This window comes from Herpailurus yagouaroundi, unplaced genomic scaffold (genome assembly GCF_014898765.1).
Source record: "Herpailurus yagouaroundi ecotype Mexico unplaced genomic scaffold, PumYag 67416, whole genome shotgun sequence".
NCBI classification, from domain to species: domain Eukaryota; kingdom Metazoa; phylum Chordata; class Mammalia; order Carnivora; family Felidae; genus Herpailurus; species Herpailurus yagouaroundi.
The window spans coordinates 1,453,914-1,481,880 of NW_024420231.1; the positions used below are offsets into that span (position 1 = coordinate 1,453,914).

The 27,967-nt window shown below is 44.5% G+C and overlaps 1 protein-coding gene across 3 annotated transcripts; it reads left to right on the top strand.

Annotated features, from left to right (window-relative positions):
• Nucleotides 1-1,288: 1,288 nt before the first annotated feature.
• LOC121024971 (glycine receptor subunit alpha-4) lies at nt 1,289-26,834 on the top strand. Of its 3 annotated transcripts, XM_040467283.1 has the most exons (9): nt 1,289-1,721; nt 5,123-5,253; nt 5,537-5,604; nt 6,244-6,467; nt 6,606-6,688; nt 8,190-8,330; nt 11,669-11,883; nt 16,928-17,077; nt 23,265-26,834. In XM_040467283.1, exons 1-9 carry the CDS (start codon nt 1,651-1,653, stop codon nt 23,553-23,555), a joined length of 1,374 nt encoding a protein of 457 aa, XP_040323217.1. In that variant the 5' UTR covers nt 1,289-1,650; the 3' UTR covers nt 23,556-26,834. The 3 variants fall into 3 exon arrangements, with proteins under 3 accessions (XP_040323217.1, XP_040323218.1, XP_040323219.1); XM_040467284.1 differs by lacking the exon at nt 8,190-8,330; XM_040467285.1 differs by lacking the exons at nt 1,289-1,721; nt 5,537-5,604.
• The last annotated feature ends 1,133 nt before the right edge of the window (nt 26,835-27,967 follow it).

A 27,967-nucleotide genomic window follows, 5' to 3' on the forward strand; every position in this document is an offset into this window, starting at 1 on the left:
CAGTCAGCTCTGGGATCCCTGTAAAGTGGCACTGACCGTCCCCCTGTATGCACTCAGAACTCAGCAGAACTGGTATGAGAGTTTCCATTGAAGAAGATGAAAACACTTGGCTTCTCGCTGTTGTGATTTAGAAGAGAGTAAGAGAATGGATATAGCAGGGAGGTTGAGAGAGAAACAGGGAATGGAGAGAAAGTGAGGGCCAAAGAAGAGGGAGAAGACAGACTCAAAAGGTGAGACACAGAGAAGAAACCAGGAAGGAGGTGGAGATAAAGAGAGGCTAGATGGAGGAAAACATCAGGGAAAAGGAGGAAGAGAGTAGAGGAAAAGAGAGAGGGAAACACACTGGAGGAAGTCTCAGTGCAATTGAGCTGCTGCTCAGGAAAGTTGGGGGAAGGGTCTGGCAAGAGATGTGTTGCTCCTAAAGTACCTGGATGCTGCAAGCAAATGGGCAGAGGCCAGGGAGTAGATAGACCCACTCTCCCTGCCTCTCTTTCCCATTCAGGGCTGGGTCACCAGATCATTGCTCTAGGCTGCTTTGCCTCCTCTGAAGCTTGCAAACTTACTGTTTGCCAGGCCTGCTCTGGCCCTGCCAGGGACACCTATCTCTTCCCACAGCCAAGCTGGGCTGGGGGAAGGGTATCAGGTAAAGAGAGTTTCCAAGAGTTATGGAGGGCTGGCCAAGCTCACCAGAGACAACCTGAGGGAAGAAAGCAGTCAGGGAAAAGGATATGAAACTGCAAGGATGAAGGAGATGGGACAGGCAGACAGACAGATGGACAGACAGGCAGGCAGAACAATATGAGGAAGATTCCAAAGTTCCTCTGTATCATCCATGCCCTGTGCCTCCATCCAGAGGGTTGAGGAAAAGCCAACCCTGCCCTTGGCCTCCCTCTCGCCTGCTCTCAAACCCGAAGCTGTCAGCTTGAGAAAACCCAATGCCTCTGCCTAAACCCTCTCAGGTATTTTTCCCCCTTACAAAAGTCATTAGAATGTTACAGCTCAGTCCCAGCTTAGCTCCAGGCTATAAGCTCCCCAGCTGGGGAGCTGGGAGCAGGGCAGCCTGCATGCACTCCTCCAGCTGGAGAGTTAGAAGCTGGACACAACACCTCCAGCCCTCTCCAAGCGGCAGCAGAGGCAGCCCGAGGTCCTCCCCAACACACGACACTCTCTGAACCCCACTCCAGCTGCCAGGCGACTGTGCCTTTAAAACTTTAGGAGGGTGTATCTAGGGGGAGGTGGGAGGGAGGGCAACATCTTCCTACCAGTCGCCCTCCTTCCTTCCCTCCAAGACACTCCAGGGTTTGGTGAGTGCTGCCCAAAGAGAATGCTCTCTGGCAGGCAGGCAGGCAGGCAGGCTGGCTGAGGCCCTCCGGAGCCCCCGGGCAAGCCAGAGCAGGAGCGAGCTGGTAGGGTTATCCAAATCAGGATCATTTCCAGGGGGAATAGTTCTGGCCCCTGACTGGTAACAGCAGGGCAGAGAAGAAAGCAGAAGAGGAGGGAGAGTGCACAACTCCTAGCCTGGCTCCAGAGGCTCCATGTGAGCAGACCAAGTTGGAGAAAGGCTCTCTACTTTCTGCAACATTCTCCTTGCTGGGATATCACACTTACCTTGGCAGCCAGGCTGAGAAAGAGCTCCAGGTTCCCTGCGGAATGACAACTCTTGTTCCTGCAACCCTCTCCTTCCTTCTCCTCTGGACCCTGCCAGGGCAAGTCCTCCTCAGGTGAGCTGAGTTGGAGTGAGAAGGTACATGCAAACACTGGCTGGGGGCAGCAGGGGCTTCTGGCACAGTTTCCTCTAAGTTTACAAAAAAGCTTACAGTCTGGAGGGCTCCAGGGAAGGACACTCTCCCCCCAACCAGGACTTGGGAGGCTTTTATGAGGAATGCCAAGGCCCCAGAGCTGGTGGGAAGGCTTCTGCATGGGTGAGATCTTTCTGGGCCTGGGTATGGGCTGGGTAGATGAGCCCCAGAACAGAGGTCATCTGTCCTACCATCCTTTCCTGTCTCCCTACCAGTATGGCCACACACTGCTCAAATTCCTAAAAATGACACCAGCATCTATCAGCTGCCCACCAAATAGGCTTCAAAGTATCAGGGATTTGCTCTAAACCATATCAGAATGAAGCTGGGCTGAGCAAACCTTGTCCCTCTGCAGTCACCCTGCCTGTGCACATGTGGCAGCTTGCTGTCCCTGAAGGGGCACTAAGTGGAAATCATTTTCTGGGCTTGAGGGCAAGACATGCTTTCAGCTTCCTGTAAATGTACCCCTACCCATTCCCACTTTCTCATGAGACCAGGAGACAGTCTAGGTGGACAGGGTGAGTTGAGGAGGAAAGATGGCTGTGGCTTGGGCTGAACTGGTCATAAGAAGGGTGCCTCCTGAGGTGAGGAGGGCCAGGTGCCATGGTAATAACCTCCTCCTCCTCTTAATTCAAGGAACACACTAGGACTGCTTGTTTCTGAGGAGCTTCCTGCCTCACTGCTTACAGATACATTGGCTGGCAGGCAGGCAGGGATGTGATATGTGTGGGACGACAAACTTCCTAAGAGTGAAAAATAGTCCAGAGTAGAATGGCAGCTCAGCTGCAGTTGGTAGGAGGATGCAGGCAGAAGGGGGCACATGGTGGAGCTCATTGGCCCTCCTGGAGGGGAGGCTGCCTCAAGGCCCAAGCTTTAGTGGCAGCATTCCCACTTGGACAATTAGAGCAAGGCAAGACCTTAGGAAGTCTTGAGTGTAAGCATTTCATTGTACATATATAGAAACTTGAGTCCTAGAGAGGGGAGCGACCTGTCCAAGGTCACTCAGGCACCACCCAGTAGCAGAATCAGAGTTCTTCCCCTACCCCACCCCAGAGGCTTGCATGAGAAAAAAATTTAGCTCTGGAACTATTGGGAGAGGTGACCTGAGAGTGGGGCCAAAGATGCTGGCGAGGGTCTGGCTGCTCCATGTACAGTATAATGTGGCCTCCCAGCAGGCAGGTGGCAGGCGGCCAGCAGCAGCATGTGGCCATCATGGACATCCTGTAGTGAAGCCACAGATTTCTGCTTGCTTCAGCACCACCGCCAGCCTCCTTGGGTTTTCAGAGCATGCTTAAGCCACCTGCTCTGGCAGCCCCTGTTTGTGGCCTCAATGGTCTCTGTTCCCAGAGTAAGGGCTTCCTTTGCTCAGGGGATTCAAAGAGGCAGGACTCTAGGACATCAGGGTGTGGCTTCCACTGATCTTCCCCACTCTGGTTCCTTGGAAGCCCACCCTGGGCTGCTTGCATCATTGCACTGTGGTAGATGGACTTAGTTTTGAAGTCAATAGCTCTGGGTTAGAATCTTGGCTTTGCCATTTACTAGCTGTATGATCATGAATAAGTCACTTTATCTTGCTGATCCTCAGTTTCTTCATATATACAAGGGGGATAATAATAACCTTTATCTGAGAGCACTGATGTGAGAACTAAACTAGATAAGGTGAGTAAAGCATGTAGCATGATGCCTTAGCTATTTTTCTTATTTTACTGATCACAGTGCATATGATCTATATGGCCTAGCATGGTGCACAGATGTAACAGGGTCTGTTGGCTCAAAGAGAATTAGACCCAGAAGGACAGTAGTCACCCTGCCTCCCAACCACAGAGTGTGGCAATAGTAGTGGCTGTGAGAGAGCTAACTCTAGTGGCTAGCACAATGATGATGGCAGGATGGAGAAGGAAGGCTAGGCCCAGCCAGGAGTCCAACCTGAGTTTGTCCCTCAGCCCTACCTCGGCCCTCAAGGCTGAGCTCCTGGTCCCTAGGCTAGCTGTTGGCTGGTAAGCAGACAAGAAGGCATATGGAAGGAGTTTTGCTGCTCTTAGAAGGAAACTTGTCAGGGGAGAAGGGGCCCAGCCTCTAGGTTAGGCCAAAGCACACTGGTCCCTTCCTCAAAATCAAGCTGTTAGGGGGAAAAGATGGAAATTGACCTTTTTGGCATAGCCATCCTTCTGGGAGCCCTTCTCATGCTTCTAGAGACCTGCTACCTCACCTGTTTTGTTGCCAGAGAGAGTTTATATGCCTGAAGCTTCCCCAAGCATTAATTGAAATCCAGCTCAAAACATAGCTTCCTGCTGGACTAAACACCAGAAGCCAAGTCTCTCTCTCTCTAGAAGCTAGGTCCCTAGATCCTGAGTGGCTTAGCATGAAGGCTAAGCAACTAAAACCAACTCTCAGTGATGCAAATTGTCCCTGAGTCCTTCCCATCCTTGGCTAAGCCAAAACATTGCAGCAAACATGTTATTTCCAGTGAGTTGTCACTTTTCAAAACACCTTCAGGAAGAGAATACTAGATTAGGTCTCAACCCCTTGGGTTTGAGCCCTGATCCTGTCACTCACCAACTTTGAGACTTTAGGGTAGGCCACTCCTCTTTTGGTTTGTTTATGTCTTTATTAGATTCCATATATAAATGAGATCACACGGTATTTGTCTGTCTTTGTCTGCCTTTTTTCACTTAGCATAATGCCCTCAAGATCCATGTTGTTACAAATGGCAGAACTTCCTTCTTTTTACAGCTGAATAATATTCTGTTGTGTGTGTGTGTGTGTACATATGTATGTGTGTGTGTGTGTGTGTGTGTGTGTGTATACCATTTATCCATTTATTTGTTGATGGACACTTAGATTGTTTCCATATCTTGGCTATTATAAATAGTGCTACAATAAACACAAGGGTACATATATCTTTTTGAATTAGTGTTTTAATTGTCTTTGGATATATTCCCAGAAGTGTAATTTCTGGATTATATGGTCGTTCTAGTTTTACTTTTTTGAGGAATCTCCATAATATTTTCTATAGTGGCTGTTCCAATCCCACAAGTCACTTTTCTCATCTGTCTTCACCCTCACTATACTGAGAATTGTGAGGGTAAAAAGATCTCATATATGTGAAAGCACTTTTTTAGGACTAACTATTGAGCTGCAGTGTTGGCTTATGGCTGTTTCTAGTCTCCTCATTTTGCAAATGGGTACCCAGAGACCCATCTTCTCCTATCCTCCTGCCTGATGGAGAGACCAGCCAGAGGTGTGTAGGGACAGGAAAGTAGAGGGTCTGTGATAAATGTAGAATACAACTGGCCTCAGACTTCTTTATCTATCCTGTCCAGAGTGGCCTTGGCAAAAGAGGAAGTCAATTCTGGGACCAAAGGGCCCCAACCTATGTCCCCCTCTGATTTCCTGGACAAGCTTATGGGACGAACATCAGGATATGATGCCAGAATTCGACCCAATTTTAAAGGTAAGAAGCATTCATCCTACAAAAACCCTTTCTTCCCCACTCCTCTTGGGAGCGCACTGCCATGCCACCCCTATTGTCTGCCCCAAGGAGAGGAGGCTGGGGGCACAGGGTTAGCTCTTACAGTTCAAAAGGAGCTTCCCCTCCCTAGTGCCCATAGGTCTGTGTAGCTGGCACTGCCTTCTCCCAGAAGTGCCTTGGCCTTAAGCTCAGGGAGGGAGTCCTAGAACATGCTTCCAGACTCCTGGAATGCCCTGCCAATATGGCTGTGTTTTGCCACCTTTAGGCCCACCTGTGAATGTGACTTGCAACATCTTCATCAACAGTTTTGGCTCTGTCACTGAGACTACTATGGTAAGGAGTTTCTTTGTTCCCTGCTTCCATTCTAGTGTGAATGGAAGAAACCCATCAGATACCGAACCTTTCCTCCCCCTGCCTTCCTCTCCCTGTTTCATGATCATGGCTAAAGCCATGGGATGTCTGAAGTTGGTCACTGGGAGATATATTTCTCTAGCCTGGGGTTCAGTGGCTAAAGGCAGACTAGCCTAAGGAGCAGATGGCCAATCATGGGAGGTACCTTGGTACAGAGCACAGTCTTTGGAATCAGACAAAACCCATGTTCAAATCCTGACTCTACCATCTAATAGCTGTGTGACAGGTTACTTAAATCTCTCATTTCAGTTTCCTCATCTGTAAAATGGGGATCATAACAGTACCCTCCTCACAGTGTTGGTGTAAGATTTAAATGAGATGATGCATATAAATAAAGCACTTAGCAGAGAGCCTGGCATATAGTAAGTCCTTAATAAATGTCTTTTCCCTTCCCATCTTTGCCATGTCAGGCCAAAGCAGGATCCTTATCCAGTGGAAAATGTCCACTGCCCCTGAGATATGCTCCCAGCATTTTCTCCTCATGACCCTCCTGCCCATGTAGACTTGCTGGGTCCCTGGAATAACACTGCCTCTGATGGGCCCATCTGTGCACCCTCCCAGGACTACCGGGTGAATGTCTTCTTGCGGCAACAGTGGAATGACCCACGCCTAGCCTATGGAGAATATCCTGATGACTCTTTGGACCTTGATCCCTCCATGCTAGACTCTATCTGGAAGCCAGACCTGTTCTTTGCCAATGAGAAAGGGGCCAGTTTCCATGAGGTGACCACAGACAACAAGTTACTGCGCATCTTCAAGAATGGGAATGTGCTCTACAGCATCAGGTGCACCTGGTGGATGCCCAGGAAAGTTTGGGTCAAGAGGAAGAAACCAGATGGAGGCTGAGGGATGGGAAGAGGGTTCCCTGTGTTGTACTTGGCCGCAGTAAGCTGATGTCACTTCTTTTTTACTGTCCCTACCAGGCTGACCCTCATTTTGTCCTGCCCAATGGACCTCAAGAACTTCCCCATGGATATCCAGACCTGCACGATGCAGCTGGAGAGCTGTAAGTGTCTCTAGAGAGTCACAGAGCAAGGCCTGGAATATCAGGTAGTTAACCCCATCCCATGATATTCTAGACAAGAAAAGGGCAACCCAGAATGGGGACTTACCCTTACACACAATCAGTTGTTGGCACAGATGAGACTAGGAGCCGGGACCCACTAACACCCAACCCAATGTGTTTTTCCATCCTCACACTGTTTACTGGTTTGGCTATTCCACAGGGCTGGGGAATGGGAAGGTACCAGCTTTACATACAAATGTGCTTGTGTTGGTTGTGGGGGGTTATTTTAAAGATACTTTCTCTGCCAATAGATATTCCCTCTCACTGTGCCTGCAGTAATTCTACCTTTACTCGCCCTGAGTTAAGACATTCAAGATGCCTATAAAAATGCCAGAGACGGTAGAGGGGGTACTGAACCCTGATTGCTCATAAACAAAGATAACTTGTAGAGAACCAGAAGAGGACAATTCTAGGCATAGGACAGTGCCCAGGGTGTCAAGGTGAGCCAAGGGCTAGTCTGTGGCAGGGGTGCCAGCTTTTAGGGGCTGCCCCAATTGCAGAGAAGTCAAAGGATGACAAGGCTGGACCATCACCTATATGCAGTCCTTGGCCATCTCCTGTGAGATCAATACACATGCATTCAATTCTCAGAGAAGAAGGCTTCTCAGGCTGTTTCCAGCATATAATAACAGTGATGGGTAGAATGTGGTCAGCTCTTTAGAGTTCAAACCACTTTCACATCCTGGTTCTTATTACCCCCTCACAACTGTGAAAAGTAGGTGGAGCATTTTACCAAAGGGGAAATGACTTGTCCAAAGTCACACGGCTACTCTGAGTCAAGGCTCTACATTGGACATCTGTGGGCCTCAGTGTTTCTTCTTCCAATTCTACCTGACATGTGTGAATATAGTCAAATATATGGCAGGAGCCTTTACAAACTGCTAGCTGTGAGCAACTTGGCATGTTCAGATGTTAACTCTCAATATCTGCCCCAGTTCAGGGCCCTGGCTAGGAGTCTGTGGTATGCACATTGTCCCATGCATGACTTGCGGGGTACAAATAGTTTTTCTTCCCTGGGGTGAAGTGGCAGAAGGCCTAGCTCTGAGGCTGGTTCTGTTCAAGACATGTGGTCAGTACACGTCCTTACTCCACTGGATTTGAGACATGTCAGGAGGTTCCTAGCTGGGTTCCTTGACATCTTTCCAACCCTTTTGACCTGCTTTATAGGTCTGCCAGAATAATTTCTCTCTGGGACTTTCTAAAGCTTGAGAACTAGATAGAAGAGGAATCTGAAATCTTTTTTCTTTACCTACTTAGGTTAGGCCCATAAGACAATTGACCACGTTCCCTCTTCAGAAAGGTTTCCCTCTCTAAGATGAGCATGAAGCTCCTAAAACCCAGGCCTTACCTCCTCATCTGTTCTTTCCTGCTGGTTCTAACCCTCTCCCTACCCCACCCAGAACCACACTCTGCAGCCCTCTGCCATCTCTGTCACTTTTAGTTGGCTACACCATGAATGACCTCGTGTTTGAGTGGCTGGAAGATGCTCCTGCTGTCCAAGTGGCTGAGGGGCTGACTCTGCCCCAGTTTATCTTGCGGGATGAGAAGGATCTAGGCTACTGTACCAAGCATTACAACACAGGTAAAAACCAGGATCTTTATTGGCTGTAAGCCACAGAAGGGCCTCCAGAGGGAGGAAAGGGGACAAGGAAGCCAGCTTTTATTGAAAGTCCACTCTGTGCCAAATGTGCTAAGTGCTTCATATGCCTTATCTCATTATGGTAGGAATTTTGAGCCCCATTTTTTCAGAAAGGGAAGACTAAGATTCTAAGAAGTTAAATCAACTTTCCAAGTCATATACCTAGAAAATGGCTGATTTAGAGTTCAAATCCAGATCTAACTCCAAAGCCCATATTTTTGTCCCTATCGCATGCTGCAGAATAGATGGGCCTGTGCCAGTGAGTGAAAGTAGTGTCCCACCTGTCCTGGGGCCAACATTATATAGAAAGTGGGGAATCTACATCTGAGAGTAGCCAATGGCTCTGCTGAACCAGGAAGTAATAGGCTTCAGGGCACTGGCAGGCTTAACATCCACGCCTCATACCACAGCCACCGTCACCCAACTCTTGAACTGGCTTGTTTTCCCAGATGTGAAATGTGTGTCAGGAAGTGGAGAAAGGTTGCTTTTCCAGCTTGAGCATCTGCTCCCTGCAGCTTCCCTAAGAACTACTTGTTCCTCAGTTGCCCTGGAAATTTGGCTACAAAGTGCTATGAACCTGAGGTAGAGGCTAGAGGCTAAAGAAGGGAAATCCTTGGGGCACCTTGGTGGCTCAGTCAGTTGAGCATCAAGCTCTTGATTTCAGCTCAGGTCATGATCTCACAGTTTCATGAGTTTGAGCCCCACATTGGGCTCTGTGCTGACAGCGCAGAGGCCTACTTGGGATTTTCCTTCTCTGCCCGTCCCCTGTTCACACTCTCCCCGCCTCTTTCAAAATAAATAAACTTTATCTTAAAAAATGGAGGTAAATCCTCCTATGGTGTACTGACACACTTTGGGTGCCACCTTATGAATATGTGTGTTTGTGTATGTAGGGGTGTGGGAAGTGGAGATAGGAACAAACCATTGAATTTAGAAAATGCTCATGGGAGTGGAAATCAGTAGAACTTGTATTGGGGAGAAAACTGGCAATTTGTATATAGGTCAGTGGTTTTCAAACTTCAGTCTGCATTATATTTCTCTACGGAGCCTGTTAAAATGTTGATTCCTGAGCTCTGCCTATCAGAGATTCTGATTATATGCACTTGAAGTGATGCCCAGAAATCTGCATTTAAAAAAATTTATGTTTATTTATTTCTGAGACAAAGAGAAAGAGCATGAGTGGGGGAGGGGCAGAGAGAGAGAGAGACACAGAATCAGAAGCAGGTTCCAGGCTCTGAGCTGTCAGCACAAAGCCCTATGTGGGGCTCGAACTCACAAACTGTGAGATCATAACCTGAGCCAAAGTCGGCCGCTCAACCGACTGAGCCACCCAGGCGCCCCAGAAATCTGCATTTGAACAAGCATCCTGAGGCTTCTGATGCATACTTTGAGAGGCATACTTTGAGAAACTTTAAAAGTTATTTTTTTTTCCCTATATGTTGATCTAGGAATCCCACTTCTTGGAATTTATTAGAAGGAAATATTCCAAAATACCACATTGACTTTAGACCCCAAAGTCTAAAGTCTAAAGGAACCTTTAGAAGGTTCCTGGGTCACTGCTTATACAACAAAGAAATTAGGACTGTTTTAAATATCCACCAACATGACAGAGGTTAAGTAAATTACACAGTTCATCTGTTTGGTGGAATATTATCCAGATGTTTAAAAGGATGCTTGCAAGATTCTTATATCAACATGGAAAGTACAAGTGGAAAAGGCTAAGATTCAAAATTGTATACACAGAATTATTATATTGTGGTAAAAGAAACAAACCAAAAGCATGTGTTTAAAAATCCTGGAAGGAAATATCACTAAATATTTCTAAAGTAATGTGATACAGTAGATAAAAGCAACAACTTTGGAGTAAGATAGAGCTGAGTTAGAATTCTGATTCTACCATTTACTATTGGGTGCCTTCAAGAAAACATAACTTAATCTCTTTAAGCCTCAGTATCCCTATATGTAAAACTGGAAATAATAATTTTACCTGCCCCAAAGAGTTGCTATGAAATTTTAATGAGATAAACTATATAAAATCAGGGAACTTAGTAGGGGCTTGATAAATGTGAGCTTATAAATATTATTATTTTTCTTTACTTCTCACTTCTTTCCTATACTAAATAAGTATTAATTTTTTAATTAAAAATAAAACTACCATTACCAAAACTAGGTAAATAGATGGATAGATAGATAGATAGATAGAAAAAATGAAGGAAGGAAAGAAAATATGGATACATAACAGAGACATGTCATAGCAAAAAGTCTGGGGTGGGGTGGACTCAGGGAAAAATAGGAGGTCACAGCATCACATAGCCATAATCAGTCATTGATGAAGTTACTAGCCTTGAGGAATCAGGCCTGATAAGAGCAAACCTAGTCCAGAATGAAATAGCAATATACACATCCCCTGCTTTTTGCTTTGGTTATCCTAAGCCTCTGCTGCTGGGAGAAGCTCTGAGCTAGTGTTTTCATAGCCTCAGGGCATGGGAAGCAGGGTAAAGTGAAGATGGCTGGCAGAGGAGGCAGAGCATTGGTACATGTGCTTGGACTAATGCACTTTTTATTGGTGGGATAGAATGCTGCTGCCTGATGCTCTCTGGCACCTGCTGCCTGCTATCCAGAGCTGATCTCTATTGGACACTGTTTCCAGATATTTCCTATCCAGCTCTTCCCACTTGCTTAAGATACAGACAGTGTTTATTTCAGTGAATTGTTGTTGCTAGAGAGCATCTGGGGTACCAGCAAGCTCAAGCAAGGCTGCTGAGATTTGGGCAGAGTATAAGCTCATTGCTTTGTTAATAATGACGATAGTACCAACTACCTATGTGCTCAACGCCCCAAATACATTACCTAATTTAATTCCTACAATGATGGAGTTGATATTGTTGTTACTCTGTTTTATACGTGAGGAAACTGAAGGTAAGTTAGCTTGGGTGCTTTGCCTGAGGTCACACAGTATGTGGAAGGTTCAGAATTCAAACCAAGGCAGTCTGGCTCTGGAATCCTTCTGTGCTTAATCCTCTTGCTGTGTGGTCACAGGGAAGGCCCTCTTCTGGAAACTAGTGCTTGGACCAAGAGGCCAAGTCTGTGGTGGCTGCTCTGACAGCTTCCTTAGAACAAACTTCTGGTGCTCCTTGGGACTATTTTGAAAGGCTCATTTATTTGCCCAGCTGAGGCTCCCAGAGGCTGACCTATAGAGATAGGGATGCCCTAGTCCTGCCTCTCAGGCTCAGCTGCAGGCTGGGAACCTGAGGCCTGATACCTCACCTCTTTCCTTACAGGGAAATTCACCTGCATCGAGGTAAAGTTTCACCTGGAAAGGCAGATGGGCTACTATCTGATTCAGATGTACATCCCCAGCCTACTCATCGTTATCCTGTCCTGGGTCTCCTTCTGGATCAACATGGATGCCGCCCCTGCTCGCGTGGGCCTAGGCATCACCACTGTGCTCACCATGACAACTCAGAGCTCTGGCTCCCGGGCATCTTTGCCTAAGGTGAAGAGACATCCAAGAGAACTTGCTTGCCATAGTCCCATTCATAGTCCTGTTCCCTTCTGATCACTATTTGCCTTGGATTTAAGGTAGAGGAGAGCCATTGAACAAGAGCAAGTGGCCGGAGTTTTCTCTTCCCCTACAACATACTGCTAATGATATTGCTAAAGATGTGGAAGATGAGGTTGTGGGTGTTGTCTGGGTAGGGACTAAGCAGACAGTGCCTGACTTACTCTGACTCTTATCTGGAAATACTAGCATGTCCAAAATCAAAAGACCTTTAGCAAGTAGAAAGTCCCACTCCCTCATAGTACAGATGAGATGAATAAAGCCCAGCGAGATAAATAAACCTTCTCAATGTCATGTCCCATAAGAAACAAAAAAATACATAAGGATTTTAAACCAACATCTGTCTCTTACTATGTCAGAAGTTGGACACTATTATAAAGAGCTCTAGAGACAACGTCCATTCTTTTGGGGTGAGAACATTTTGAAGTAGCAAATGGCAGTTAAAGTCAGTGGACTCTGAACATTTGTGGCCTGATGATGCTTTGATTACACAAATAGATTTGTGCTCATGAAACTGGGCCCAGGTTCTTCCTGCCTTATGTCTTCATGTAGGGAATGAAGAGATTACCTCAATGTCCTTACAGTCAGCAAGATTCTGAGAAATCAGGGAACAACCTGATTCATTCATTCAGTAAATATTTATTGGCACTGTTCTAGGCCATGGAAAAATATAGGAAGCAAAAGCAACACAGTTACTTATGGAACTTACTGTGAACATAGTCCTTCTCATTTTGATTTGATGGGAACCAGGCCCTATGATCTCCCATCTCCCAGTGCTTATTCCTAAGAAGACGTTTACAGGGAACTTAAACAGGGTGTAATCTCAGCATCCATGGTGAATTTACAAACTTGCCATGGGGATGGTGTAGTGGTTAAGGGTAGGAGATTGGAGGCAGGAAGATTTGGGTTTAAGTTCCACCCTCATCATTCACCAATGGTATTCTTAGGTAAATTCCTTAACCTCTCTGTCTCTTTCCCTGGGACACAGGAATAAGAATATTACCTCTTCCATAAGGTTATTGAGAGAAATAAATAAGATAATGTATTAACACAGACAACAGTGTTTGGCACCTAGTAACCACTCAATAAATGTTTGTTATTGTTAAAATTGTTAGGTGTTAAGTGGAAAGAATGGAGTGGTGGACCTGGGGCTAAAGCAGCTGGTGATGCTCCCAATTATCTTTGAGTTGCTGGAAAACCTTTGAGGTAACCAAAGTCCTCTAGTGATAAACGGTGACAAAGTTCAGATTAGGATCAAGTGTTTCAGGGGAAGTTGTCAGAAAGTATTTCCTATAAATGTATTTCCTAAATGAACAGGGATATTGAAAAGGCTCTGAGAGACAGACGGGGTTTAGGCAAGGACGAAAGGGCCAGGTGGGGCTGTGATGGCTGTGTTGTGGTAGTAGACTTGTAGGAAAACCAGAGACAGAAAAGTAGTTCAGACCTTAGAAACCTGCCCTGGTTTATTGCAGCTGCCATGCAAGGAGATTCTTCTCTGACCTGCAGGGAGGTTACAATTAGCGCCTTATTCTTGCCAAGGTAACTTCCTTTTCTAGTCCCCTCCTGTGAGCAAGCACGATCTGTCTGCTCCTAGGAATCACTTAGTTTCCTCATTTGGAAAAAAAAAAATGGACTTTGTTAGAGGGCTGTTTGTTTGCAGTATTTTGTGCCTTCTCATTATATTTTGATGACCTTTTTGTGGTCTCATTGACCAGTAAGCAAAATATGTAGGCATTCACCCCCAAAGTAAATAGACTTCATTGGCCAGCCCACAAAGTAAGGGACTAAGTCAGGGAGCTTCTGTTCACTCTTGAGTTTGTGCAATGTTAGATTTGGGGAGACCCCTAAGGAAGGAGGTGGGATAAAGTCAGGGGCTTCTGGAAAGGTCAGTAATTTCACTCCCAATACAACTCTAGTGTCCAGGATGAGAGAAGCAGAAGCTCACTTGTATGGAATTCAGCTGGCATGGCCATTCCTCATACTCCCAGGAAACTACACTTTCTTTGCCTTTATGGGGGCTCCCAAAGGCACTGATCACAGTCTCTTTGCCTGCTCTCAGTCTACATAGCTCTGGGTGGCTCAGACCAGGACAGAGGGCTAAATGGAAGTTTCTGCCAGAGACTGACAGAATTGACCTAAAGTTGCAGCAGGGAGGAGGGACCCAATTTTCTTGAGAAACTGTGATCTAAATGGCCCGCTACTTCTGGGGCAGGTTTTAGTGAAGAGGGCCAAGAAAGCAAACAGAAGCCAGCAGAGACAAATACACTGCTAAACCATCCACCCGTCCATCCATTCATTTACAAAATATTTGCTATGTGCCAGGCACTCAGCTAGGCCCTGAGGATAGAATAATGAACATAGTAGAAACAGTCTCTGCCATCAGAGAACTCACAATCTATTGAAGGAAATGGCCAGGTATATTTGATGGATGCTAACAATGTGTAGGTAACCTGGGCACATATAGCAGGGGCAACCAAACCATAGTGAGATGATTATGGAAGGCTTACCAGAGGATGTCATATATAAAGTGAACATTTAAAAGTTATCGAGGTTGGGGTACCTGGTTGGCTCAGTTGGTGGAGCATGTGACTCTTGATCTCAGGGCTGTGAGTTCAAGCCCCATGTTGGGTATACAGATTACTTAAAAACAAAGTGTTTTTTTTTTTAAGCAATAGGTAAATGAGAAACACAGAGAGATTGTCTCCTTGGGAAACTACTGAAAAAATTTATCATGGGAGAGTCACAGATTACAAGAGACAAGATGAGGCTGAAGAAGTAGGCAAGGGGCTAAATGTCATGCTAAGGGGAGCATAAACTGTATTGTAAAAATAATGGAGAGCCATGAAGGTTGTAAGCAGAAGAATGATATAATTAGGTTTACATTTTGAAAACAAAACTCTAGCTGCTGTCTGGAAAACAGATTGTAGGTGGCAAGCATAGATGCAGGGAGACCATTTAAGAAAGTGTGGAGTCATTCAGATGAGCTAGGATAGTGAGTGGATGGATTCCACAGATATTTAAGGTGTATTATTGATACACTATTGTTAATAAGACTTCATTCCTATGGCTTGAGGTGTCCTTTCTTTTGATGGTCCAAAGCCCTTCATGGACTTCCCTTGTCATTACCTTATTATGGATTTTCATAGCACTTACTTGACATCCCTGGGGACACAGTGGGACTGGGAGATGGTGAATGAAATAGGATGCCCTCTTAATAGGCAGCAAAGTGGAAACACCAAGGGATGCTTAATCAGGGTTGCCTTGGTGGAATTGTCTTAAAAGAAGAAAGCAGGTTTTCTCAACCTTAGCACTATTGACCTTATAATTGTTGTGTATATGTATGTCTATGTGTGGGGGTGGGGGAGGAGTCCTGTGCATTATAGTATGTTTAGCAGCATCCCTGGCCTCTACCCACTAGATGCCAGTAGCAACCCTTCCCCAAATTGTGCAACTAAAAATATCTCTAAACATTGCCAAATTCGACTCAGGTAAAGAGGCAGGGGTGGGGGGGGGGGTGGCATCACAAGAACCACTACGGTAGAAGATTTATCCAGTGAGACCTGCTCCTTACCTGGAGCCTGTAGCACCCTCACTGCCCAAAATAGCTGGTAAAAGAGGTTGTCTGTCATGAATCCTACTCCAACTGGGGACTCCCATGAGGTGGGCTCAGCAGCTCAAAACTATGTAGGGGGTTCATCTGGTTGAGGAGGTGAAAGGACTTCATAAACCTAAGTTCTGTACCTCTCCTGGCCCCACTCAGCCATAACCGCATTCCAGGAGAGGTAAGTGTTCAATCTTCACAAGGGAAATGGAAGAGAAAAGTACTTAAAGGCTTCCAAGGCAGGTAGTGAGAGGAGAGCACTAAGAACCAGAAAGGTAAATGCCGACAGCACCTTGAAATTAAAGAAGTGTCTATAGCTGGGGGTTGAGTGGCATTCCCTTGGGCCACTGAGCTCAATTCTTTAGGAGGGCCTCTCTTTTTTTTATTATTATTTTTTATATTAAATATAATTTATTGTCAAATTGGTTTCCATACAACACCCAGTGCTCATCCCAACAGGTGTAGCAGGTCCTCTCATAAAGAGCAGAAGAGGGGCGCCTGGGTGGCGCAGTCGGTTAAGCATCCGACTTCAGCCAGGTCACGATCTTGCGGTCCGTGAGTTCGAGCCCCGCGTCGGGCTCTGGGCTGATGGCTCAGAGCCTGGAGCCTGTTTCCGATTCTGTGTCTCCCTCTCTCTCTGCCCCTCGCCCGTTCATGCTCTGTCTCTCTCTGTCCCAAAAATAAAATAAACGTTGAAAAAAAAATTAAAAAAAAAAGAGCAGAAGAAAAAAAAACACAGGGTTAAGAGAATAATGGGGGTAGAGGAGGGAAAGGAAGGAATTCCTAGTCTGATATTGAGACTGTAGCCTCGATGAATAGCAGTGACGCTGAACTGAAATCCCAGAACCCCCAAATCCTAGTGCCAACTTCTCACTGGATAATCTTGGCTAAGACTTTTCCTCTTTAGGCCTCAAGTGTCCTCACACGTCTCACACGGGAATAACAAACCGTGCCCAATTTCCATCAGAGCTGTGAGAACCCTAGGAGATTAACAGAGGGCAAACAAAAGCAGTGTTCATGTTCATTGCTGTTTATTGAAAGAAGAGAATCAGAAGAAGATAATAATGAAAAGAACAATAAATAGGAACAGAAGCAGAAGTGACAAAGGAATAAAAGAAAGGAAAAGAAGTGTAGGGAAGAAAGGGAGATGGAAGTGGAGGGTGGAGAGTGCAGAGACGTAAAGGATGATGGGTAGCCCGATCTCTTTCACAAGGGCCTTCAGGCAATGGGACATATCGTGGAAAGCTTCTTTAAAAACCAGGAGAAATTCAGGATAAAACTGAAGAATAGCAGGCAGTTGATATGGGCTGGCAAACCACTGGATAGACCATGGAAGGGCTCCAAGAAGGTTGACTGTTCTGTTGGTGGATGTTGCAGGTGTCCTACGTGAAGGCAATCGACATCTGGATGGCTGTGTGCCTGCTCTTCGTGTTCGCTGCCCTGCTGGAGTATGCTGCTGTCAATTTTGTCTCCCGTCAGCATAAGGAATTCATGCGACTTCGAAGAAGGCAGAGGCGCCAATGTATGGTAAATATAACTAGAGAGGGGCCCACTTCCTTTCTCCTTTGAACTCCTTCCTACCTACTACTCTTCCCACAAACCAAGACCCAACATAGTGCTATAAGGTCTAGACAGGCAGTCAGGAACCCTGGATTCTAGTCCTAGGCTGGTCACAGATAAGCTAAGTATTTTAACCTCTTTGATTCCATTTTTTTATCTGTCCAATGAGACGTTAATCCCTGTAAGAGCAGTCTAGTAGAGTGATTAAGAGCATGGACATACAGGGGTGCCTGGCTGGCTCAGTCAGAAAAACATGTGACTCTCAGGGCACCTGGGTGGCTCAATCAGTTAAGCATCTGACTCTTGGTTTTGGCTCAGGTCATGACCTCGCAGTTCGTGGGCTCTGTGCTGACAGTGCAGAGCCTACTTGGGATTCTCTCTCCCTCTCTCTGCCCCTCCCCTGCTCTCACTGTCTCTCTCTCTTTTAAAAAAAGAGCATGTGACTCTTGATATCAGGATCATGAGTTCAAGCCTCACATTGGGTATAGGGATCACTTAAAAATAAAATGTTTTTTAAAAAGCTATCGAGGTAAATGAGAGACACAGAGATATTGTCTCCTTGGGAAACTACTGAAATAATTTATCACAGGATAAATAAATTAAAAAAAAGAGCATGAAACAGTGCCTGGCACATAGTAAACACTGAAAAAAATGTTAGCTAGTATTAGAACCTTGTCAATTTAGTCAATATGAGATTACTTTGAGAATTAGTAATGGTTTTCCCTGGCTCTCCCCTCACCCAGGAGGAAGGTACCCCAGGTTGCCATACATTGATTGGTGGTTAAGAATTCAAGAGTCCGGGGGTGCCTGGGTGGCGCAGTCAGTTAAGCGCCCGACTTCAGCCAGGTCACGATCTCGCGGTCCGTGAGTTCGAGCCCCACGTCAGGCTCTGGGCTGATGGCTCAGAGCCTGGAGCCTGTTTCCGATTCTGTGTCTCCCTCTCTCTCTGCCCCTCCCCCGTTCATGCTCTGTCTCTCTCTGTCCCAAAAAATAAATAAACGTTAAAAAATTAAAAAAAAATTAAAATAAATAAATAAATAAATAAATAAATAAAAGAATTCAAGAGTCCGGCATTGGGGCCTTTCTAGAGAAGCATTATAAGAGGGTCCCCATAGCTAAGCTGGAATTGAAAACCACTACTTGCCTCTTCTGGCTGTTGGATTTCTTCACCTTGATCTTCATTGGGTGCATCAGAGTTGTTGGGTTTATCAGAGTTGTTGGGTGTGAGGTGTTGTTCTCCCTCACTCTTGTTTGTTAACCCCATTTCTTCTACAGCAGAATGATCACCCAGGGAAAATAGAGATCTTGTGATCCTGACAACAGAGGCAGTTTGCCCCTCCCCATTGCCCAGACAATGGGTGCTAGGTATGTTGTCATGACAACAGAGGTTCCTGGGCCACTTTCACAGAAGCAAGTGCCCAATTATGTGCAAAGCCAAAAGCCTTTGCTGAGCTACATACTGTCGGCCTAATCATCAGAGTTCTGGTCTATCTTGAGCTCTGACTCCTTGTTTTCTGCCCAATTTGGAGGCTTTAAAGCCAGAGAATATACACATATGACCTCTTAGGGGAGAGAAAATGATCTGATCCCACTGGTTGTAGCCTATTGGGGCCACTCCAGCACTAAGATTTTCTCTCTTCCAAATACCCCACCTCCCACCTCAGTTGCTTCTGGAGTGCCCAACCATATGTACACACTAAAAATATCTTTAAAAACCAACTCCTGGATCTCATGTCCCTAGCTAAGATCCCTTTCTGCTGAAAGCAGGGCTCCTGTTCCATCTATTGGTTTGTCAGAATTCATCAGTTCTTGCCTGGACTTTAGTCAGGCACTGAGAAACATGCCCTCTAGTGGATTGATCCACAACTGCATCTCCTTGAGTAGGACTCCTTCAGGAGGCTTAAAACCTTTCCTATCGCATGCTGAGTGTTAGAAAAATAATATATAGACTTGACAGAAGGGAAAGAAAAGAGAATTCTCCATTTTCTAAGGTAACTGTCACTACCCCCTCTTTATCTGTGTCAAACCTGACTTCAGCTACCAAAATCTTATCTTTATAGGGGTTTTAATCTTGATGCCTTCTCAATGCCTACCTGCTGCCAAACATTTCCAGTGTCCTTTTGCCAGCTAAATTGCCTTTGTGAGTGTCCTAGTAACAGAGTACTGCTGCAATTACTGTAGAGCTACCCCAGATTGACACTAGTCCCACCTCCTTCTCTGCACCTCTCCAGCCCCCAATTGCCCACAGCCTATCCCTTCCTGGTCGTATATATGTTGATCCTGACATCAAATGGAATCTGTCATAACCAGTGCTCAATTATTACAAAGTTATAACTATGGCCTGGGCCCCACTTAGGCTCCTGAATCCTGCCAAAAAGTGGGCCGGGCTTATTACTAATATAAATAAAACCTGAAAATCAAAACCTGTGCCATTAGCCCATGTCCCTTTTCGTGTTTCCTAAAGCCATTACCATTGCAGTGGAACTGTAGCAGGAATCCTGGAGGCCACTGAGCTGGCAGGAAAAGTTTATGCAGAGTTAATCTATTTCTAGAACCTCTCTCTGGGCTGTGCTGTTCCAGCTAGAAAGGCTGGAGTCTTTGGTCTGAGAGGAGCCTCTTAGGGGAGGGGAGAGCAACCATATGATTTTCAGGGAGCCCTTAGCCAAGAGGAAGTTAGGAGTATTTTAGGAGTCAGCCAGCTGTTCATCAAGCTCCAGGCTTAGTCATGTTCTCTAATCTCTCCTCAACCACCCGTCTCCACTGCATGGTGGTCTCTTTTCATGTCACTGTCTAAAATAGTTTAATTTCTTTTCCCTACATTTCTGCTTTGTCTTCCCAGTTAGGCTATGAGCTTCACAGGGAAGTGTCTGACTCTCTTTTTTTATAACATCAACAGGACCTAGCACTAGGCTCTGGACACAGCAACCATGTTACCTATTCTACCAACCTTTGCAGGCTCATTGGAGAGGGCAGTATTTCAAGCTAAACAGAGAGGAGGCCTTGCCATTATCAGCAGAATAACTTAAGAAATGGAAGAAATTTCAAAATACTGCCAAGTCCTCTCAGGGGCTTGGTCCCAGAACCCTGCTTGTCTCTCTCCTTCTGCCAGCACTTCCCCCCACTCTCCAATCTCTTCTTTTCATTCACTTCAATACATATTACTAAATACCTATCACTCTTTCCCATATCCACACCTTACCTCTCACATTGTTCATTCCTTCCCCAACTTGGTTTTGGAATATCTTTACTCTCTAGCGCCCAGCTGTCCTCCCCTATAGATACCTGCAACAAAAATATTCTATTTCAATAGCCATGGAAGCCACTAAGTGGTGTTTAAGTCTCCATTGTCGCGCCCCCCTCCCCAAACACGCCTCAGAATTTGGCTTAAATAGATAATACTCCTATCCAAGACCCCAACCCTTGGATTTCAGACCACTTATCTTTGTCACCAACTGCAAGTGGTACAATATGTTAAAATCAAAAAGAATCAAGGGCAGCTTACTCTAGAGGTCATATATTTTGTCCCATGAGGGATAGCTCTTTTTCAGCCTGGTAAATTTTTTCCAAATAATTCCCTTTAGATTTACTATGATTTACTATAGTAAATAGTAAAATAGTAAAAATTTACATATTTACTATGATTGGAGAAAAGAAGTAAATGAATCTATAGAAACAGAAAACGGCAGGTGGATTCAACTTTCTTTTCCAGAGTCTTTGGCAAACAAATATATTCCATACTTTTATCCTCTAGCTGAGGAGCTGAGAGGCTGAGGAGATAAGAATGAGCAGTGGGGAACTAGGGGTGTGAGGGACCCTGAAATGGAAAGCAAAAGAGGAAATTTTTTTTCCTCCCTCATGTTTCAATTACTTGAAAGATATTTTGTTTACCTCTGGTTCTTCATTTCCAAAATGGGTCCAACACAAATGCCATGTAGGAAAAGTATAAAAATGAACTAGAATATACAGGTGAGGTGAGACACAGCCTTTGGTGAAAGGTTATGGAAGTAATTTTGAGCAGACTACTAAGGCTGCCCTATTGCCACTCAGGGTCAAAGCAAAGCCACAGTAGTGAATTGCCTCTGGCCTACACATATACAACTCTCTTCACAGAGACTGGCAAAATCAGAGATTGGGTGGCAAAGCTCTCTGGTTGGCAGACTTATATTCTTCCCTATGCCAAAAGTGCCATTTTTTTTAGAGGATGAAGGGCATCAGGCCATTGTGCATGGGTGGGACAAGGAATAATCATTTTTTCTGCCAAGCACTTTGTAACTAAGACTCTTTTCTGAGTAGACTCTTCAGTTTGAGATGCTAAGAGGATGCCAGCTTCATGAGAACAAAGCCATTCCCTGTCTTATATTCTGAAGCATATGTCTCATCAGTCCATTCATTCATTCAACTGATATCTACTGGGTACCTACTGGATACCAGGCACCATGCTGGGTACATGGCAGTGAACAAGACCAATGCCCTTCCCAAGGTCTGTCCTATGAGCCCAAAGGAAACAGAAAGAGATGGAATCTGTTGGTAAATATTTGGCCTGAACTTGCCTGTTCCTGATGCCCAGCGACAGACTCAGCCTTCTAGTGAAGTAATAATCAAGGGCTACTGGGACCCACCCCACCAATATGTCACCTATGAAGCCACTTTTCAGTGTGTTACCATAGCTGCAAAGGTCCCATTATAAAGACCCTATGATGTCCTTCTAATTCTACAATGTGTTTAAAACCTACTTTATCCACATTCTGTCTCTATTCTTATATATATATATATATATATATATATACACATATATACATGTATATATATATACATATATAAATATACAGATATATGGCGTATCAATTCAGTGTACGTATACACTATTCTGTTTTAGCACTAAATGTCCTGAGTCTCAGGAAGCCTCCAGTCCTAGGCAAACCAAGAAGGTAGTTGGTATCATCCCACAAGGGGGCATTTCACTTTAGGTGATTTCCTAGATAGCTGAAGCTTTTACTCCTGTAAACATCAACACTTGCAAAAATTGTAACCATATTTGAATGAAGTATTTTTTGGTTCTAGTGTGTACTTAGCTGTCCTCTATTTTCCAGACTGTGAACCATCATTTATAATGGCAGTGTGTGCTTTAGAAGTAGACAAAATTTGGTGTGTCTGGGTTGTATATAAGCTAAGAGTAAATAGGCTGTGAGTAGGGGCCTGTAGGGCTCTCATATGAGTAAAGCTCTCTCTATTGATAGCTCAGGGGCTTTGGTCCTTTCTCTTTTTATTTCTATGTCTCCTTCTTTACATCTCTCCCTCTCCCTATTCCTCTGTCTCTATCTTTCCCTCTATCTCTCTTTCTGTCCTTACTTACCTCACTTTCCAACTATTGTAGCTACTTAAGGTTATCCGCTGACTATTGGATAAATGAACTTTGTGTAGCTGCTACATTATTCAATGCTGATATAAAATTTATTTCCCCAATGCTAATGTGTTCATGATAATGCATATATTCTACATAAATGGAATATGTATTGGGTAATAAATGTTACCCTAGATGTACTGACCCCTTTGTCAAAATCTGCTGAGTTGTAGAGAAGCACATGTATCTGCAATAGAGTAATCAGCTTTACCGTAACTTGGATGACCAACGAGGTTATTTAAAACTTTTAGAATTTTCAGCTTTGAATGGAGATAAACAATTTTTTAAAAGATACTACATAGAAGGAGAATTAATCCTGCAGCTTTTGAAAGTCATTAAAGTCAAGTTCACCAAGTCTAAATATCTTAACTGTGCATTCTAAAGGTTTTATTGTTCTGTTTATTCTGTTGATCACCAGTCAGAGATAACTTGGCATTGAGATATCTTTCTCACAGTGGGTTGGCACTTCGCTGGGTTTTAGATGGCTCTAAATGATGTTATGCATTTTAAAAAGGCATCTTGGGGTTTATCTGCAAACGGAATCATAAAATATACCATATGTACCATGAATAGTTGCTGAGCATACATCTATCTCATGAGTTTTGTGGCCATAAAAAGCATGCAGTGGTCCTGTGTACCAAGTTACCTGTCTGCATAGCATCACCTATGAGATATTTGTGTGTGGCCTGGTCTCTATTCCTCTGCCTTAGAGCTATAACCTCAAATTCTGTCTTTTCTGCCATGCAATTTCAGGAGGAAGATATCATCCAAGAATGTCGCTTCTATTTCCGTGGCTATGGCCTAGGCCACTGCCTGCAGGCAAGGGATGGAGGTCCAAAGGAGAGTTCTGACATTTATACCCCCCAACCTCCAGCCCCTCTTCTAAGGGAGGGAGAAACCATGCAGAAACTTTACGTGGAGCAAGCCAAGAGGATTGACACCATCTCCCGGGCTGTCTTCCCTTTCACTTTCCTCATCTTCAACATCTTCTACTGGGTTGTCTATAAAGTCCTACTGTCAGAAGATATCCACCAGGCACTGTGAATAGGGTACGGCTAAGGGCTAGAAAGTCCAGCTGTTGTCTTCCTGCTTCTTCCTGTGTGAGATTCCCCCTCCATTAGATTCCATCAGGAGCTTGGAGAGTTCATTTCTGGAACCTCAACAGCCAATCCCAAAGCTATGCATGTCTACACTGCATGGTGCCAGTGGTGGCTGTACTTAGAAAGATGGCTTATCTGCTCGAATCCAGTTATTCTCCATGCTATCCCATTTCTCATGAGAGTAAGGTTTGGCCATATTTCTGAGTCCAGGATGACCTTTTTCCCTTGCTGGAGCCTGTCTGTTTTCCAATTCTCCAGTGGAGAATTTTCAGATCATTGCTACTATATTCTGGTATATGTTATCTTAACCTGCACCATTCTTCATGCTGTTACCTCCCACCCAGAGCCTGGCCTTTGCTCTGTCCTCTGTCCCTCCTACCACAAGCTCAAATAGGGAGTCTTTTTCATCCACAAATGCTGCCTTTTGTGACCCAGTCATTTGTCCTTGACTATGGGAAGAAGGCAGGGTGACAGGTTCCCTACCTCTCAGCAAGGTGGGAACAGTCATGGGCTGCACTGAGGTAGGGTATTGCTATATTACTCAACAGAGAGGTCTTCAAATCTCCTAGGATGTTCCACTGTCAGAAATGTGGTCAGGAATCTTGGACTCTCAGAAAATCCACCCTTCCAGATTCATCTGAACTTCCAGGTCTCAGAAATATTTGTTTTATTCCCTAACTAGTATGGTGGCAGGGTATGTTTGGCTGCTAAGGAGTGTAAAAAGAGAAAAATTCTTACTCTTTAAGAAACTTAGTGATGTTAGAAAACCTTCAAAAAAAAAGTGAAATCCAAGGTAGTAGGACCTGGAAGGAGTAAAATATAGAAAATATCCTAAGAGTATCTTTTGTTGGCTGGGCTATCATTTGTTTCTTTTTCTCTGAAGTCTTTTTATTTCCCAGGATCCCTCATTTTCAACTTGCTCTTTAACCTTCTTTTAGTGAGCAAATAAAAGTGCCATTCAACTTTGTCCAGGATAACGTGGGCTTCAAGCTTCCTGGAAAGGAACTAGGCATATAGAAGACCCCGATCCTGGACAAACATTGACTTGGCCAACATCAGAGTAGTAGTTGTAGAAGTTAAAGCCCCATAAGTTGCAGTTATTTCTTAACCCTTCTCTTGTTTTTCTTCTCCTTCCACAGTGAGTAAGGGTGGCAGTCAGTGGAAGCTACCAGAAATGTCAGAATAGAGAGGATGTGAAAGAGCCCATTTCAGGTCTGAAATACCAATGGGACATGGGGAAGCATGGGTCTGGTATACTGAATCCTTTGAAATGACACAACTATGAAGAACTGAAAAAGGGAAGATTAAAGTATAGGGCTAACAGCTGGAAGATGGGTGATACAATGATCTCTTAAATATCTTGTCCATTTCTCTGGACCTAGAATAAGTACCTATGTGAATCTAATATCTCTCTCTCTCTCTCTCTCTCTCTCTTTCTCTCTGTTTCATTCCTCCCATCCCCTCCCTCCCTCTCTTCTTCAAAATGGTGTTCCAAATTGAAAGTCAATAAATCCAATGACCAAAGCAAATCCTATAGTCAAAGCAAGAGCTCACCTCTTTCTTTCACTCTTTTTCCTATTGAGCTCATCTGCTCTTTTCTGTTCACTGAGATACTCCTCTCGTTCTGTCTCTTGGTTTTGAGGAGAGAATTTGGGCTGACCAGGGAAGCTGGACCAGAAGTTAATCTTACTGATGATATTAATTATAACTCTGGTGCCAACTGGATTCAAAACTAAAGGACTGGCTTAAGGGAGGAGATTAAGAGGGCAGAGAGTCCCTATTTTCCCATTTCTTCCTAGGTAGTGCCAATCAATGAGAGGCCACAAGCAATACCCCTTTGAAAGGAGCAGAGAGTATCTCTTTGATACTCTCCATGGCAGGGCTGGAGTGTCAGGCTGCTGCAGCCCGAAGGCGGGGGTAGTGGGGGGTGGACTATGGAGATGAGCTTACTGCACAGAGCTCTACTTGTTATAGATCTTGTCCAGATGGGCCAACTGCACAAATCTGCCCTGTTGGAAGTCTCAAGAACAATGCCCTAGAGACAGCTACAGCACTAAGCAATAGAGCCTGCCCAACTGGGACTCAATTCAGTGCATCAGCTGGTGCTGGGAGCCAAAGAAGCCAAAGTACCAACCAACATAATAGCCCAAGGGAGTTCACAAAGATACTGAGAGGCAATGCCAGGTGGAAGGTACTGTGTTTCCCCATCAGAGCCCCCAAGTGGAGAAGGGAGACACATGGTGTCAGAATCAGGTGGAAATGACTTTCATTTTCCTCATCCTTACCACACATGTATGGAGGAGGGGTGATGGGAAAGCTGCATCCCACTGGAAGTATCTGACACCTACCAATCCATTCAATCATGAAATTCTTGAATTTGGACGCTTTTCACCACAGTGAGTTGGCAGGAGGTGACAGAAGAGACTCACTTGAAAGTCACTTCCATTTATCCTCATAGTACTCATCCCTCCTGAGACCTACACTACTTTCTGTTTTAAAACAGCATTTTTTCTTTTTTCTTTTTTTTAAGTAGGCTCCATTCCCAATGTGGGGGCTGAACTCATGACCCTGAGATCAAGAGTCACATGCTCCACCAACTGAACTAGCCAGGCACTCCAAAACAGCATATTTTCTAAAGGGGAAAAAAACTTCCTACGTAAATAAAGTGCTTTGCGTGTTTTCATTAATTCATCGTTAATCTTTAATGTCAGTTGAATATTTTATGCATATATTTTTCCAGAGAAAAGGGAGTTATTGTCATGCAGTTGTTGTTAAGGCTTTCTGATTTTCCATTTTCCCTTCAGTTTGCTCTGCTCTTTGGAAAACCGGGAATCTGTCTTCCTCTTTCCCCTCAATCCACCAGCAGGGCCTCTTGCTCTCCCAGAATTCACAGTCAAATCAAAAAGAACTTTTGATGTGGAAGAAAGGTAGTGAATACAATCTATTCCTTTTACGTTCTCCCATAAGCCTTTCTCCCCACCTATCACCAAAGAACTGACACTTATAGTTGAAATATTAAGTTCACTCTTGAAGTTATATTCCCTTTTCACTGAGCCATGCAAATGTCCCAACTTTGTCCAGAACCTATCACCTCCTGGAAATCTGTGTCCCCACTTGCCTCTCTCCCTTCTCAATTTACTATTCTCAAGATTGTAATTATTATTATCTTATTTCTGGCTGTCAAAATCTTAAATTTAAATACACTCTGTTGAGATTAAAGATCTTCCTAGGCTGCATTGCTAATAAAAGACAAATCAGCCAAGCATGGGAACTATCAAGGGATTAGGAACTCAGGTAGTATTATCACTTGTTGAATGGAAGAAATGTAGAATTAGCTCTTTGATGGCAGGGACTGCATCTTACACAGCTTTTTAGTTCATGCAGCTCCTGATACATAGCAATACTCAGTAGGTATATATAGAATGAAAGTATGCCTTCTCACATGGTTTATTATATAGCACATTTTTATTTTAATTTATTTTATTTTTCAACGTTTATTTATTTTTGGAACAGAGAGAGACAGAGCATGAACGGGGGAGGGGCAGAGAGAGAGGGAGACACAGAATCAGAAACAGGCTCCAGTCTCCGAGCCATCAGCCCAGAGCCTGACGCGGGGCTCGAACTCACGGACCGCAAGATCGTGACCTGGCTGAAGTCGGACGCTTAACCGACTGCGCCACCCAGGCGCCCCTATATAGCACATTTTTATTCATTCCCTCTCCATTAACCTATTGATCACAGAAAAATAGACCTAGAAGGGGACTTATCAAATCAGATAGAACTCACACACACATGTGCATGCACACACACACACACACACACACACACACACACACACCCAAGCTGGTCCTTGGGTATAATAGAACCAAAGTTAAGAAAACATCAAAACTTGGTAAATTGCATTGTTGAATAAAGAATGATAATGATCTGATTAAACATTAATACTATTCCAAATATGAAGACTAATAAATATCAAACTATATTTCAAAAACCAATCACCAAATGAAAACTCTGGCAGTGACAAGCGAGTACAGAAGTGGGGATTTTGGCATTACAATAATACACTTCTCCCTGATCCACATGCTGTTCCCACTGGAGAGCCAGTCATTCCTGAAAGGATAGCAATTCGGCTGTTCTCCCCAGTCCTATACTGCTTGCTCTATTATACTTCACATCTAGGATAACATTTACATTCTACAGACTTGGACTAGTGGCATCAGAACAGCTTGTTAGCAAATCTGAGACTGGAAGGAGGAAGGACACCTGAGCCAGGAGCTTTCTCATTCAGAGTATTCTCTGCATGGAGGGATGAAGCATGGCTGCTGAAAAAGCCACCTGAAAAAGTCACATGAGAAC